General features: G+C 45.5%; 1 protein-coding gene across 1 annotated transcript; it reads left to right on the top strand.

Moving 5' to 3' along the window:
• Window positions 1-341: 341 nt before the first annotated feature.
• On the top strand, window positions 342-15,871 carry LOC123144635 (beta-1,3-galactosyltransferase 7). The gene is made up of 11 exons (XM_044563836.1): window positions 342-705; window positions 6,405-6,504; window positions 6,594-6,652; window positions 6,752-6,951; window positions 11,152-11,215; window positions 14,420-14,492; window positions 14,605-14,725; window positions 14,821-14,908; window positions 14,989-15,114; window positions 15,200-15,309; window positions 15,386-15,871. The coding sequence occupies exons 1-11, from the start codon at window positions 602-604 to the stop codon at window positions 15,532-15,534; spliced, it is 1,194 nt and encodes a 397-aa protein (XP_044419771.1). The 5' UTR covers window positions 342-601; the 3' UTR covers window positions 15,535-15,871.
• The last annotated feature ends 1,190 nt before the right edge of the window (window positions 15,872-17,061 follow it).

Consider the following 17,061-nt stretch of genomic DNA (forward strand, 5'->3'; position numbering starts at 1 on the left):
GTGTATGTGATATCTTTTTGATATTAGTATATTCCTTTATAAAAAATAAATTTATCATGCAATCACAAAATCTTGGGAGTATATGCAATCATGCCTTAGTATGTTGATCATGCTGTGCAATCGGATTGATATTGTTCCACCTGTTTTTTATAAATAAATAAAGTGATTAGATGACAGTTCTAAAAAAAGCTGCTGGCCAACATAATGCAAATGTAGAGAAGAGAACAGCTCGCCTATCTTTTTTGAGAAGAAAAAGAAAGACGGAAATAAAAATAAAAACAAAAATGTTTTTTCTCAAAAGTTACGTGAGAAGACCAACAAAACAGGCCGCCCACCACGCTCCCCGTTTCAGAATTTCAGACAGCTAAACAAACTCGGCCAGCCCAGCTTTCCTCCTCCTCCCCCTCGACCTGCTGGTGACCGCCGTCTGCCTTCTCCGACGAATCTCCGCGCGAGTTCGGCCTAGCTCCACAGGGAGTCTCGAATCTCCCCTTTGCCGCTGAGTCGAGGAAGAAGGTCGGCTCGGGTTCGCTTACTCGTTCGCTCGAGGACGAGATTCAGCGGCGGGACTGATTGATTGATTGGGCGCGAGCGAGAGCCGATGAAGGGGAAGGGCGGGGCGCTCGACAGGAGGTCGTCTGCGAGGTGGAGGCTGCTGCTGCTCTGCGCCTTCAGCTTCGGGCTCGGCATGCTCTTCACCAACCGGTGGGTCTCTCTCACTCTCTCCCTCCATGCCCTTCTCTATGTCCGCAGGAGCCATTAGATCTCGCCGCGCGCTCCTCTCTTATTGGAGGGATTGCTGGGGCTAATGACGGCGAGGCTCGGACGGCTGTCAAAAGCTTGCGCGATTTTTCTCTTGGTTTTTGACCGCTCCAGGTTGACCAAGTTTGTTTTGTCCCACCTCTAGCCAATGGCGTGCTGAGATTTGTTTTCTGGAGGGAGATTGGATTTTAATCTGTCTCTTTCTCTTTGTTCTCTCCTCTTGAGCTCATGGGGATCCGGGGTTGGTGGAAAGCTCGCATTTCTTATTTAGAACACCGGAGATCGCGTTCTGATGTGGACTGGTGCATGTTACGTTTTGGGAACTCATGTTTCATCATCGAACTAGTAGAAGATACCTCGCGGGTTGCCGCTGAATTTCTGGTTGATAAGTTCCTAAAGATTATGTGAATACTAAATAGATGCTTCTCAAACATTTGAACAAATCAAAACACTCCACTTAAGTACTTGTGGTGCCATTAGGAAGAAAAGTGCAAATATCTGTGTCAAATTCATAAATCGCCTAAAGCAGGCGAATCTCAAGAAGCATGCCAACTTGTTTATCTACCTGTGGGTCAAAATGGTATAGCATATTAATTGCCAGCTTGTTCCTGTAGGCCCTCAGCTAAGAAAGGAAAACATGTTGACAACATGAAGAGAGGAGCAACACCTGCAACTGCCGCCATATATAGGCAGTTCCCTAGAATTGAATCGCAAAAGGAACATACTCCCTCCGTTCCAAATTACTCGTCATGGTTTTAGTTCAAATTTGAACTAAAACCACGACGAGTAATTTGGAACGGAGGGAGTAGTATGCAAGATAAAACAGATACGACAAAAGGTCAAATGGGTTGACGGTATTGGATCTTATCATAGAAGTTTAAAACATGAACATGAAAAGAAAATTGCCGCATATATTTGACCTTTTAATGGAAAAAGGGGCATCCCTGTGTGCGTGCTCCCGCTTGTGCAGGGTCCGGGGAAGGGTCCGACCACTTTGGGTCTGGAAGAAAGTGAAAAATACATTTAATTTGAGACCACATGAGCATGAACAGGGAGGTAAATTGTTTCTTGCAACCTGATCATGTCGTATGTTGGATACTTTGATATTGAACAAACAACAAAGAAAGCACCTAATAATGGACTATTTAATTAAGGGAAGGGCTGTTTCGTGACATGGACATGTAGATTAGATTAAATTTGAATTCTTCACATCGATACATATGGGGACCAAGAGAAACAAAAAATAATAATATATAAACATATAACTGCACATGTACAGATATGACAAATAGTACAATGGTTCATAGGAACAGACCTGAAAATAGAGAAGTTACTAACTTACTATAAAGAGGGCACCAGGCATGGAGGATGAGGTGATAATCAGTAGCACTAAGAAAGACATAAAAAAGAAGCCCGTACAGAATTCGTACTCCGTTATTGCAGTATCAATGATAAACATCTGGCAGGAAAATATGTATCGGTAATACATTTGATCTTGGAGGTTTGTCATTGTACAAACACTTGGTGAGCGTGCCACTAGGCCAGAATGATATTGCTGAAAGGCAAGGGAAATAACATCCATCTATTAGGAATAAATCAAATATACTTTTTTGCACAAAAGGATCAACCACAACTGGGAACAATACATCTGAACGTGAAGTGGTAACTGTCGAGGGCTGTTTCATCGATCCTAATAGCGGTTCAAGGGGGAGTACGTGGATTTTGTTGTCGAGGGGACGCCACGTCAGGAGACCAGGGGGTCTTTGGACACGGATCACACAAACATACAATATACCCAGGTTCTGGCCCCCAATGTGGGTAAAAGCTCTACTTCCTGCCTTTCTCTTTACTTATATATATGGAGAGTACAAAAGATTACAATGTCGAGAGAGGATCTCGATGAGACGGAGTGCCTTGTCGAGATGAGATGGTGGAGATTCGGACGATAAGCGCCGGAGTCCTTTCTAGGTGGTCTAGACTACAATGGTGCAGAGAAGGTCCCCCTCTATGATGATCCTGGTGGCCCTTACATAGCACAACTTGAAGGCCTCCATGTCGGTGCATAGGGCGTGTAGAGCTTGGAGTCTGGCCCTTACGTGGGTGTATGACACGTGCAGGGTCTTTTCTTCCTTATTTGTAGAGTCCTTCCTTACTCTGATATGTGACATGGCGGTATTCCTCCTCCTGAGGCAGTGGCGAATCTTCTGATGTCCCGAGGGTGTCTTGGGCCCTTGGGGGCCTGTCGTGGCAGGGAAGGGAGACAAGCCGACACGTGGTTTAACCTATCGTCTACCACAACTAATTAGAATTGCAAATGAAATTGAGACAGCAAAATTAACTCCCCCAAGTCCGAGTGAAGATCCATGGCAATCAAATTCATATACAACTAGAGGAAACCCCGCGCGTTGCAGCGGGACTTTGTAGAAATTAACTATAGTGCACATGGAAAATCTTATGCAAAAGCAATCTCTAAAAGGATAATAATTTTAGAAAAATATTTAGATTCAGGATCACAAACATTAGGCTCGTGCATGACTTATTTTTTTTCCTGCTCTACTAACCAGTGACCACAGACATAGTTCACTAAACAGTCAAAGTGAGGCTTCATGGGTGTAGCCATGCAATATTAAATTTATTAATCCTGTCACAATATCTAAATGCACATAAAAGTGTTCACACATATTTTGGCATTAAACCAATGGTGTCACCAAAAATGAAGATTGCAGTTTTGAAGAAAAATATCAAATATATAATCCGGATTACACAGATGTAGGTGCACAAATGACTAAATGTGCTCCACTGTAGAAACGTTTGGCAAACAACAGCGAATGGCTGGAAAATAAATCAATCCAGTATGAATCATACAAAAAGGGTTAATGTATAGCTCATTGCAAAAGAAAAAAGGTATAGTTACCAATCTAGAACTGCAGTACCTGGAATAAGAAAATCAATATGTTTTCCATTGCATAAAAATACGTGAGCAGATAAGAAAAAAGGTCAGAAAACATGACCCTCTTTCAGTAAATCATAAAATCAGTACAGATACTATTGAGCAATACCCAGGCCAGGCAGGGGCACTCACGCCCGGCGTCACCCACCCATGCGTATGGGTCTACCCGTGCCAGCGTCCGCACCATGGAGGCCGTAGGGCGCGCTGCAGAATCCCTTGGCGACCACGCACTGGTCCGTGAGCACCACCATGAGGGCACCTTTCTTGGAAGCACACCAGCCGCGAACTGGATGATCTAGACCAAGGTCGGTGACTTGCCGTGGGAGTGGTGCTCGTCGGAGACCTGACCGGCCAGGGACGCGGGTCGCCGCATTCAAGGCCGCGGCGCTGCCACCGCTCACCATGGCGGTCGACTGCAGATGTGAACAAATCGGTGACGCAAACAATTAAGTATTATCACAGCAGGTAGCAGTGTGCAGGTCGAGAGAGAGAGATCGAGAGAGAGAGAGAGAGAGAGAGAGAGAGAGAGAGAATAGTCGGTGGGATTTTGTTAGAGAATCGGTGGAGATATATTTGTCCAGGGAGATTAAGGGACCTAGTGGTCCGACTCTTAATTTCATCGTTATCAAGTAGTTTCCTCATTCACCTCCCGTGTTAATAGCTAGGTAGATGTATTTCGATCCTATATTCACCGCATGCAGTACTAATTGCGGTTTATGGGGCATGGCTAGCGATGGGAGTTTAGCGATAATTTTTCTTTTGCTTATTATCTGTTGCATTCGGGAGACTGTTGAAATTTAAGGTCGCAATATTCAACCTCCGCACCAAGTGTATGAGTAGGGATAAATGTCATCGCCCTATTAACTGAATTTATCGGTAGGTTCAGCAGCAAAATAGCAAGCAGAGGAGAGAGGATCAGCAGCAGCAACAACATAGCAAACAGAGGAGGAGCAAGTGGGCAGCAGCGGCAACATAGCACCATCACCATGTAGAAGTCCTAAAGCAGAGGAGCTTGCTGCTTGGGGAGGCTATGGCGAGGGCAGCAGTGGAGGCAATGTTCTGGTGGCTTGGGGAGGCAGCGGACGCAGCAGCGTCGGAAGGGAGGGGGGCGATGCACTGCGGCTGGGGAGGTGGCGAAGGTCAATGGTGAGTTGATGCATGGCGGTCAGGGAGGCGGTGGACACAACAGCAGTGCATGTCGGACGGGACACGTCACACGACGGTTTGAGGCGGCGACGGAGACTGCAGCGGTGCAGGCGATGGTTCCGGCCAACGGGAAGGCAAGCTCATGCTGCCGGGGGGGGGGGGGGGGGGGGAGCACGCCCAAATCCCACAGCCCTAGGCTTGGGATTGCTGGGAGAGTCACGGGCAGAAGATTTTCGGCTTTGTTGACCCCACCAGCGTCAGTTAATCGGAGATGCCCCATTTCTTGGTCTGACACCCGATTAATGGGCTTGTCAGACCGGTTAATCCCCCTGGCCAGTTAACTCACCGTATTTGTCTCAAAAAAAGTTAACTTGCCCAATAGGGTGTATAATCGGTGTGCCTCCAAGCAGCGATTAACTGGTCAGTTAACTGATGAGTCGGCCGATTTTTAGAACAGTTCATAGACGTAGAGTAATTTAGCTGGGTAGTATAGCCTGCGAAACTGAAGGTAGAAATTGAAGTGATCAATATATAGCCTCCAGTGATATAATATATCTGAACCCAAAATAGCATGTGCAAGACTACGGCTACTTACTGGCTTGCATTGGCTTCAATCATCGTGAAGCGGATTGGTGTGATGCATACACATATCAGTACTGGTCTTCACTCCTAAGATCGGATGCATATATAGCAGGAATGAATTTAGGATTTGGAACTTTGGCAGGGATGGTAGGAGAAGAGGACGACACATGAATTGGGGGAGTTGAAGAGGAAATTAAAGAGTTGAAGCATCCATGCTGCGTTCTCGGGAGGCGAGGAGCCCAGGAAGGAGGAGCTAACGGGAGGTACGTGGAGCAAGGGGGGATCAACTCTTGGGCTGCAGACCTGAGCCACTTGTGGTCAATCAAACGGCTGAAAGAATTTATGGTGACGTGGACACGTGAGAGCGCATGAAAATCAGCTAGTGGGGGGCTCCTATTTAGATATAGTAGATACAAGCTCGCCACTGCATTTTCTTTGTTCGAAGAATGTCCTGCTACTTGCAGCCAGCCTAATAATTAAACGCCCGTGTGAGATCTATGCTGAAGAGCTTGCCTTTTTTATAAGTGAATGTTCATTTAGGTCGCGTACTACTGAGCTAGTATACATGTGCAAGACTAGATGGAGTGACGAACACTTTTGGGTGGATTCCTACTCTCTCTCCCCCCCCCTCTCTCTCTCTCTCTTGAAGTGTGGATTTACTTTCTATTAGTAAAGCTTGGATTTGGAATAAGTACATGTTTGTCCTTGCGCTGTCAAAGTTATTCTCCCTCAGAGATTTTATCTTGACAGAAATTGTAGCTAAATATAAATTTATTGGGATTCAAGTTGAAGGTTGTTCAGTTGATCTTTAGAAAGGGCTGTAATTGAAACAAATAACAAAGAGTAAGGATAATTTTGGTTCCTAATCTCCAAGGGAATTCAAGTTATACATTTTGAAGATGAAATACTTGTTTGTTGTTGCTCTTTGGAATTTATTGACGAATCCTTACCGGTGCTTTTACAGCTTCTGGACAGCACCAAATACCAATAACCACATCATGTCCCAACACAGGAGACAAGACCAGGAGTTGCAACTTGTGTCAGAGGATTGCAATACAAAGAGGGTGGGTTTCCAAATTCAGTAAATTTGCATGATTTATCAAGTTTTATACTGCTTTTTCCTTGAACTGTCTAATTTACAATTGGATTGCAGAAGCATGGGGAGCACAAGGATATAATGGGAGAGGTAACCAGGACCCATGAAGCCATACAGTGAGCTCATTTGACCCCATCCAGTGTTAATCTAAGAGTTCAACTGTATTGTGGTTACTTGTATCTGATTTTTTTTCTTCTTCGGATTGTTTGTGGTAGATTGTTGGATAAGTCAATCTCAACGCTGCAGATGGAGCTTGCAGCAAAGCGAAGCACGTTGGAACTGGTCCGTTCTGGTGTGCCAGTAACTTCAGAAACTAGTCAATCAAGGAAAAAAGCATTCGTTGTCGTTGGAGTTAACACCGCTTTCAGTAGCCGCAAGCGTCGTGATTCAGTCAGGGAGACATGGATGCCTCAAGGTTGGTAATACTTTGGTGTTAATTGCGATGAATAATAGCATGTTTGTGGTTACTGAATTTGGATGTTGATGATCTAGTTAGCGTATTGTTATTCAATACAGGGTACCATAAAAGAGCTCACCAAAAAACCATTTGTTTGCAGTTAGAAGCAACATCTCTCTTTTTGTTGACTGTTTTATTTCTGCAGTCACCATCGTTTACACTATCATGCCGTGATTGAATACATTTATCAGACCATGTTTCCGCACATGCACCTGATTAAGCATATGGCACTGTGGAACAGCCCCTAGATCTGAGGGCGATCCAGTGGCCTGGAGGTGCTTGGGGGCCGACGGTTCGTCGGCGAGGCGGTGCCGTCGTGCAGTAGCAGAAGGCAGTGGGGATTAGAGATAGAGAACATGGATTAGGGAAACTAGACTTTATTGATTATAATTGGAATATCCTGGACTTTGGCATATCCTGGACTCTAATTGGAATCTGATACAAACTAGATTACCTTAACAACCTGAAGACTACCAAAACAGAGGCATACCCCGGACATCAAACTGCCCTTGTCTAGCTACAGCCTAACCTGCCCCTGCTGCCTTCCGTTTAACATAAGGAACCCACATAACATCTCTCCCTTCATCGACAAGAAGCTCGTCCTCGAGCTGATAATCTGGATATTGCTTGATGAAGTCAGCAGGGGGCTCCCAAGTGGCATCCATTTCCAAAGAACCTACCCATTGAACAAGCACATGCTTCACTCTGCGTATGCTTGAGCTTAGTACTTTGGCAGGCTCTGGAATGACGCGACCATCCTGAATCAATGACAATGGTGGCTGTCACATAAGGAGCAACACCGTGTAATTTCTTCAAAAGGCTCACATGGAAGACATCATGTAGACGAGAGCCTTCAGGGAGATCCAGCTTGTAGGCAATAGAACCAACATGCTCCAGAATCTTGTAAGGTCCATAAAAGCGCTGAGCTAACTTGCCACGTGTATGGCCTGACAATGAAGCAGCTTGCCTGTGGTGAAGGCGCTGCCATGCCCACTCACCAACATCAAAGGAAGGATCCCGATGATGCTCATCGTAGTACTTCTTGCTGCGTTGTTGCCTTGTTGGGCCTGAAGCAGACGCTCACGAACCTCCTGAAGAAACTGATCATGTTCTTGCAAAGCGGTCCCTACTGACTCAACTTTGGCTTCGCCCTTGTTATAAGTCGGTAGAGCAGGAAGGTCATGGCCGTAGACCACCTTGAAGGGAGTGTCATAAAGCGAGGAATGATACAATGGACTATGGAAGCCCATGGAGCTGAACAATACCGTCAAAGAAAGCTCTGGCCATCGAGATAGCAGTGTACAGATGTGCCAATGGTATGAAGTGTGCATATTTAGAGAAGAGATCGACAACAGAAAGGATCACTGTCTTGCCATGGACACAAGGAAGGGCCTCAATAAAATCCATTGAGATATCCAACCAGACCGTTGAGGGCACCATCAGAGGCTGAAGCAGACCAGCAGGGTGAAGAGTCTCGGTCTTGTTCCATTGACAAATCTTGCAGGAACGTACCAATTCTTGCACCAATGGACACTCACTTGGTATGCGCAGTGGCTATGAAGTGTCTTCTGAATGCGCTCATGGGCTGCATTCTGCATGGGCCTCTTTTAGAAAAGATGTTACCAACGACGATGACGTAAGCACATAAACATGTTGGCAGTGCAAGATCAGATCATCAAAACACGACCAAGGGTCACTGAGCTCACTGGACAGAATACGGGCACACAAGGATACTTTTTTTTTTCACCCGCAAAAAAAGGCGAGGAGATGGAAGAATCAGTGGGAAATGGGGGCGAAATGGGTGGCGGCGACTGGGTGGGTGTGATTGGAGCCTCGTTCGCATAGTTCCAATGTTTTCGAGTCGATGAGTCGACGGGTCGCTCGGAGGGGGCGACTCTAGACTAGTCGTGACTAGTCTAGACTCACGGTCGACGAGTCGACATGGCGACGAGTCGACGTGAGTTAAGCAGCAGGCAGTCAGGGGAGGAGCACAAGTGCACAGCAGCAGCAGCAACCAGGGGAGGAGGGGAGGAGCACACCACCAGCAGCAGTAACCAGGGCCAACTGAGAGATGGGCCACTAGTTATGCACTTCCCTGTGGCCCAAAAGCCCATCTAGTAGCTATATACTCCTCCCGTGACCTAATCCACCATCCACACTCCCTCCTCCCTCACCACAGCCGCCACACATTCTGCTGCCACTCTCTTGCCACCAGTCCACCACTCCTCCCAGCGATGGATCTCTCAACTCCCCCGCAGCAGCTCTCTTGCCACCGCTCCTCCTCCCAGCCCGCTCCTCTTGCAGCTGCAGCTTCAGCAGCAGCAGCAGCGGCGGCCAGCGCTGCAGCGGGGGCGCAGAAGCGGCAGCAGCAGCGAGGCAGCACAGCAGCAGCATCAGCAGCACGGCGGCGGGAGAGTGCTCCAGATCCAGCGCTGCCTTGAGTCGTTCGACCCAAAAACCGCGACTAGTCGTGACTAGTCGAGACTAGTCGCGCGAGTCGCTCGACTCATCCCAGGAGTCGAGTCGAGAGGCTGAGTCGGCCCTGGAACTGCGACTAGTCGAGCGACTCGAAATCCATGCATAGTTCCGCCCTGAAGCGAGGAACCCCTGGCGATGATGTGCCAAGTGGAGAGCGCCAAGATTTGTGCGTAGTATCAAACGGCTACGAAGACGTCGCTCGAACTTGGTTAAAATGTGACATTTGTTTTTTATCTGTTCGCACACGAACACGTTACCGTGTACCCTCAACGCCGGGGGTGATGCACAGCAGCTCACGTCGAAGGAGACCCGTCCGGAAGCGCGGTTCGCAAGCAATCTGGCGGGCACTTTTGTAGACCCGAAACCTCACACGCCCGGGAGGGACCCCGTCAGGGCGCGCGGTGGCTATGGGCTGCCCTAGGATCGACTTGATCGCCCCTAGGGCCTTGTGGATTGCCGCCCTGCAACTAGAAGAACAGACGAAGAACGAGGAAGAAGAAGAACAAGGGAGAAGATAAAGGTAAAGGTAAAAAGTGATAGATTGATTTGTTCGATTGTGTGTTGTTTAATCGGCCGTCACCCTTTACATATATATGAGGCGGCTGGACTTCCTGTACAAGAAAAGGACTCAAATCACGTCCAAATCGTCAAAAGTTACCCTAACTCGGACTACGAGGGCCAGAACTTCCGGGCTCATATTATATCAAGTAGCCCTCTTGCACTGAAACTGCAGGTCGCATACCACTTCGGATCACGATGGTCCCAAAAACAAAGTTGTAGATCTTGCAATGGAGAAAAACTCTTCAGTTGATCACTTTTTCATCCGAGGTCACATTGATGTTGAATTCGGACCCGCAAATGTGCAAATAATGTTAAAACTCCAGTTTTCGGGGCGCACCATGTGCAAACTTTCGGTTTAGCCCGGAGCCTCCTCGGAAGTTTTGCCCGGAACTTCCAGGGCAGACTTCTGCAGCACACCGTTTTGGCTCTAACTTATGCATACGGACACCGATTGAGACGTTTTTTATATCAAAATCGTTCGTTTCGACGAGACGAAGACAATCCGTGTAGAAACTTTTCTCATAAGAGGCCGTCTTGGAGGCTTAATTGGCCGAACAATACTCTGAATACAAAATCTTAGTAATTTGAGCATAGTTTCGGCCCTTGAGATGAGATCGGATGATGATGGCCCAAACTTGAAAGACGTCCATGTCGACAAGACGAAACTTTTTCATGTAGATCACTTCTCCATTTGAGGCCATCTTAATTAAGTTCTTGACCATGTCAAAATTGGGTGTCAACATTATCATTTAAGGATATAATTCCCATGTATCTTTTTTAGGCCAATGATTCGTCACATAGGTCTAAGCCGGGCCAGCAAGCTCTAAATTGATGGTTTTTCCTTGTAGCAAAAGTTATTCAAGTAAATGTGCATACTGTATATACTTTTCCTTTTCTTCTTTGTTATGTCAACCATAACCTTTATAACATTGTTATTGAATTCCAAATGTTGTCATAGTCCACTATTTTGTTTTTACTAAAGTTCTCTTCTGCATTTATTACATTGTTATTGAATAATAACTTTTATAACCACCTTGATATTCATTACATTGTTATTGAATTCCAAATGTTGTCATAGTCCACTATTTTGTTTTTACTAAAGTTCTCTTCTTCATTTAGGTGAGAAGCTGCTGCAGCTTGAAGAACAGAAGGGAATAGTTATACGCTTCACTATAGGCCATAGGTAAACAAGTGGTTCTTCTTGCCCCCAGGTCATTTTTACTGTTTAATCATCTCTGGTGTTGCAAAATTCTCTGCCTAGAGCCTGCAATCATATAATTTGGATGATTCTTTCTCGTCTGTTTTAGAAAGCATTCCTGCAGGCATCTATGACAACAAAACAACAACAACAACAAAGCCTTTCAGCCCAAAACAAGTTGGGATAGGCTAGAGTTGAGACCCATAAGATATTGAAACCAAATCATGGTTCCATGGATAGCCAACTTCTACGCACCCCTGTCCATGGCTAAATCATTGGTGATATTCCAGTTCTTCAGATCTCACTTTACAGACTACTCTCATGTCAAGTTTGGTCTACCCCGACCTCTCTTGACATTATCAACATGCCTTAACCGTCTGCTGTGCACTGGCGCTTCTGGAGGCCTGCGTTGTATATGCCCAAACCATCCCAAACAATGTTGGACAAGCTTCTCTTCAATTGGCCACCCCAACTCCATCATGTATATCATCATTCCAGATCCGATTCTTTCTTGAGTCGCCACATATCCATCTCAACATGTGCATCTCTGCTACACCTAGCTGTTGGACATGTCGCCTTTTGGTTGGCCAACATTCAGCGGCATACAACATTGTAGGTTGATTTGCCGTTTTATAGAACCTGCCTTCTAGCTTTTGTGGCACTCTCTTATTACACAGAACGCCAGAAGCTTGGCGCCACTTCATCCATCCAGTTTTGGTTCGATGGCTGACATCTTCATCCTTTTGCAACATTGACCCAAAATATTGAAAGGTGTTCTTCTGAGGTACCGCTTGCCCACCAAGGCCAACTTCCTCCTCGTGCCTAGTAGTATTGACACCACACCTCATGTACTCAGTTTTGTTCTACTAAGCCTAAAACCTTCCGATTCTAAAGTTTGTCTCCACAACTCTAACTTTCTATTAACCCCCGTCCCACTATCGTTGACTAGCACCACATCATCCGCAAAGAGCATACACCATGGGATATCTCCTTGTATATCCCTTGTGCCCTCATTCATCACCAAAGCAAAAAAGATAAGGGCTCAAAACTGACGCCTGGTGTAGTCCTATTTTAATTGGAAAGTCATTAGTGCCGCCATCACTTAGTCGAACACTTGTCACAACATTATCGTACGTGTCCTTGATGAGGGTAATGTACTTTGTTGGGACTTTGTGTTTCTCCAAGCCCACCACATGACATTCCGCGGCATCCTATCGTAGGCCTTCTCAAAGTCAATGAACACCATATGCAGGTCCTTGTTTACTCCTTGTATCTCTCCATAAGTTGTCGTACCAAGAAAATGGTTTCCATAGTCGACCTCCCATGCATGAAACCAAACTGATTTTTGGTCACGCTTGTCATTCTTCTTAAGCGGTGCTCAATGACTCTCTCCCATAGCTTCATTGTATGGCTCATTAGCTTAATTCCACGGTAATTAGTACAACTTTGAACACCCCCCTTGTTCTTGAAGATTGGTACTAATATACTCCACCTTCATTTTCTCTTTCTAAAGAGGGTGTTAGCTACTATCCGTAGGCTAAGGCGAAGCTTAAAATATCCTCTCTTTTTTGATTCCTGCTGCCATATCCAAAGCCCCCATGCATCCCTTCAAAACCTATGTTAGATGTACCCGCGTGGTCATTGAGGTCTCCTCCTATGAAGAGCTTCTCGCCAATAGGTACACTCCTAACCATGTCCCCCAAGCCTTCCTAGATTCCCTCATGGTGCTCTCATTGTGGCCTACTTGCAGGGCATAAGCCCTGATAACAATGCGAACTAAGTTTCCCCCAAGCCTTCCCAGAACTCCCTCTTGGTGCTCTCACTATGGCCTACTTGCGGGGCATAAGACCTGATAACAGTGCGAACTAAGTTCCCAACGACCAGCTTGACCAAGATAATCCGGTCCCCTTGCCCCTTGATGGCTACCACTCCATACTTGAGGCTCTTGTTGATCAAGATGCCTACTCCGTTTCTGTTTGTAGTTGTCCCCGTGTACCACAACTTGAAGCTGGTATCCTCTACCTCCTTCGCCTTGTGTCCCTTCCATTTGGTATTTTCGACACATAGGATGTCAACATCCCTCCTCACCGCTGCATCCACTAATTCCCGTAACTTACACTCCCTACATTCCAGCCATCTATGTGGATCCTACTAGGCTCGGCTAGCTGTCTTGCTCTTCGCACTTGTCGAGCCAAATGCGAAGACCCTTGCTCATTTTTTCACTACACCCGGGCGTCGATATAGCGTGCCACTAAGGATGCGACGACGCGATCCTTGCTCACTTATCACCGTATCAGATCAAGATATGGCGCACCACCAAGGGGGTGACGGCCCGGGCCTTGCCGTTTAACATTACACCCGGGTTCCGATATGGCGTCTCGCTAAGAGGGTTACGCCCCAACGGTGTTCTTCTAGGTTTCATCTCCGTAAGAGTGGCTGCGTTTTGACGTTGGCTCGCCAAGCCTATCACAATCCTCCTCCTTTACCCAGGCTTGGGACCGGCTACATTGAGACAACATAGGTGGAGTTGCAGGCATCCATGAATAAGCTATAATAATTTTCACCAAATTTGGGGTAAGACATGCACAAGTCTCTTGCTAAGTTGCTAGTTGTCAATTTGCCATCAGACACCTCACCTCCCTTGGTTGCAATGGATGATTCATCGACACAACTCTGATTTAATCCATCTTCCTTATCTTTTATATCTAAATAGCTAGCCCCCACTAACTATTTCTCTCAACATGCAAGCATGCCACATCATCGCACAACATGCATGAGAAAAGGCCCACCTCCACTACCATATGTCTCTCAACATGCAAGCATGCCACTTCATCATGAAACATGCATGAAAAAAAGTCTTATCTCAACATGCAAATATACATGAGAATTTTCATTCTATTATGTTATTTATATTTAATACACATTCTACAACTATATAGTACTCAAACATAATAAATTATATGTATTTTCAGTTCTGGCCTTTCATATTATTACTTCAAATATTCATGTTTCATACAACGAATCACATTTAAATATGTTGCAATATTTCCGCAACAACATGCGGGGTATCATCTAGTTCTATAGAACAGAGGTGTTAATATTAGGGTTGTTCTATGTTGCTATTCCTGTCCGCTTGAAAATCTGGTACTAGTTCCTTGCAAAATGTGAACGGTTTTGGTGATTGTGCAGTGCTACATCCAATAGTATATTGGACAAAGCAATAGATGCAGAAGATGCACAACATCATGACTTTCTTAGACTGGTAAGGCTGTATCCTTCAGTGATGTTATGACACCGATCAAACCATACTTCTATTAGAAATTTTTAGTAGCACTGACCATGTTACCTGTTGGTGTTGTTCATTTATCATTCAGGACCATGTCGAGGGGTATCATGAACTCTCCGCAAAGACAAAAATCTTCTTCTCCACGGCCGTGGGCATTTGGGATGCTGACTTCTTCGTCAAGGTCGATGATGATGTGCATGTGAACTTAGGTGCATTTTATTTCTTTGATGTTATTGCCTTCTTTCAGAAAAAAAACCCGACTTCTGTTTATCACCTTACTGGTACGCTGCACATGGAAAAACAGGAATGCTTGCCACTACCCTTGCGAGGCATAAAGCGAAACCAAGAACTTATATTGGCTGCATGAAGTCAGGCCCAGTTCTTGCTGACAAGTAATGTTAACTAGACTGTCTTGCAATTAAATTCTAGCTTTGGGGTACAAACTACGCTTGAACCTGCGCTTGTCATGTAGGAATCTGAAGTACCATGAACCTGAGGCCTGGAAATTTGGGGAGGACGGAAACAAGTATTTTCGCCATGCTACTGGACAGATATATGCCATCTCAAAAGATCTTGCGACCTATATCTCAATAAATCAGTATGTTCCATTGATGGTCATGTCATAAAATGGTCCTCCAGATAAAAATTAAAGTCAATCTGATGATGCCTTTTGATTTTGTCAGACCTATCTTACACAAGTATGCGAACGAAGATGTATCACTTGGGTCATGGTTTATTGGGTTAGAGGTTAATCATATTGATGAAAGGAACATGTGCTGTGGAACTCCACCAGGTCTGTCTCCTCACCATAAAAAACACTTATGTATACTTCTCTAACCTCTTATAATTGTGCATTGACATCTCTGCAGATTGTGAGTGGAAAGGGCAAGCTGGCAATATCTGTGTGGCATCCTTTGATTGGAGCTGCAGTGGCATATGCAAGTCCGTCGAGAGGCTCAAGGATGTACATGCTCGATGCGGCGAAGGCGATTCTTCTGTTTGGAGTGATCTAATCTAGCTAATACTCTCCCTGGCGTAAATATGTAGCATTTTCAGTAAACCCTGACGATCGTGCCTCAGTGGCTACAACTGAAATGACTGAAATTGCACAACAGGTCCGCAGATGGACTATATTTCTGGTAGTTCGGCCTGAGGCAACAGATGTAGTGTAGATGATACTTGTTCAGTCGTCGAGAGATCTCAGTAGATGGGAATTGCTTTGTGCCATCACCGGTGACTTCAGTAGTGTTAGAAGAGAGACCAAAGCGAGTGAGTAGCTGCTGTGTACCACAGATTAGGGAAAAACATCTAGTACAAATTTTGATCAATTCTTTTGATGTCGGTTCTTTTTGTTATCCTTTGCAGGAACACCTGAAAATAGGATTCAATCCTCAATTTTGTATTGAAAATCCAATGCAACATACCGTAAAAAAGTCCATGAAACTTGACATCACTCTTGTAGACCAGCGCTTGGGTTAATTTGCTTGTATGAACCCCTCCCCCCCTCCCCCCATATTTTTGAAGGCAGGAGTATCCCGCCGACACAAGCACAAATTCTTCAGCAGCGGCATAATGTAAGAGAGGGCGAGGAAAAAACTAGGTTGGCTCGGTGAAGACAACCAGTTCCAGGGTTGAGACGGCTGAGTCGCAGTTCAGAGAACACACAGTCCTCATCATATTCCTCTTGAGCTAAGGTCTGCAGACCTCTCTCAATCGCTCGTGGTAAGTTTTCAAGGTAGACTTTCAAAACCTTCACAGACTTGTTCACCGGTGCACCACAATGACTTTTGGTGTACTCAGAACTTCACGCCTAACCGTCTGGAAAAATGACAGTCTTCAAAGGTAACAGGCGTCGGATCACACACATCAATCTCTTCAGTGATGCCCAATCACTTTGGCTCTGGGCTTTTCTTCACTTAGGATTCTCTCAAAGTTGCCAGAGGATGGGTTGCTCTCAAATGACAAGTGTCAAGTTCTCTCGGAGCAGCCAACCAACAAATGGTTGTGGGGGCGGCTATTTATAGCCAGGGTGCAGCCAACATGAATTGTCATAAATGCCCTTCTCTGATTCGACCGTGCGGGTCAAATAGGAAGAACGTAAATCTTTCACCTCTGGAAAGCGCCTACACCTAATGGCTTAAGCCGCTGTTCCCATTTCCTCGCTGACCCATCATGCGAATGTCAGGATAAAAATCCACTCGACAGCTGGCACGCGGTGCATCAACGGTCGGAATTTGAACTCTCAAATTTGCTGCGGCACTCAATTTCCTAACTCCTCAGTGTGAACAAATTCGTCAACGACCAGATGAACTTTGTCACTGTCACTAGCAAATGCGTCAGCTGTACTGGAGATTTCCAAAGACTTCACTTGAAGTGGCTTTTGTGTATGGGTTTGAGTAGGTTTGAGCATCACTTTGGAAATGTGAAATATGTTTCAACTAGACCCCCCTAACAATACGGTTTTTCTTGTGACTCAAAGAAGAAGAAAAGAAACTATGAAAACAGAAGTCTTCAAGCTTCAAAGTCTTCACATCAATTTCTTCAA

Source organism: Triticum aestivum, chromosome 6D (genome assembly GCF_018294505.1).
Source record: "Triticum aestivum cultivar Chinese Spring chromosome 6D, IWGSC CS RefSeq v2.1, whole genome shotgun sequence".
Classification (NCBI taxonomy): domain Eukaryota; kingdom Viridiplantae; phylum Streptophyta; class Magnoliopsida; order Poales; family Poaceae; genus Triticum; species Triticum aestivum.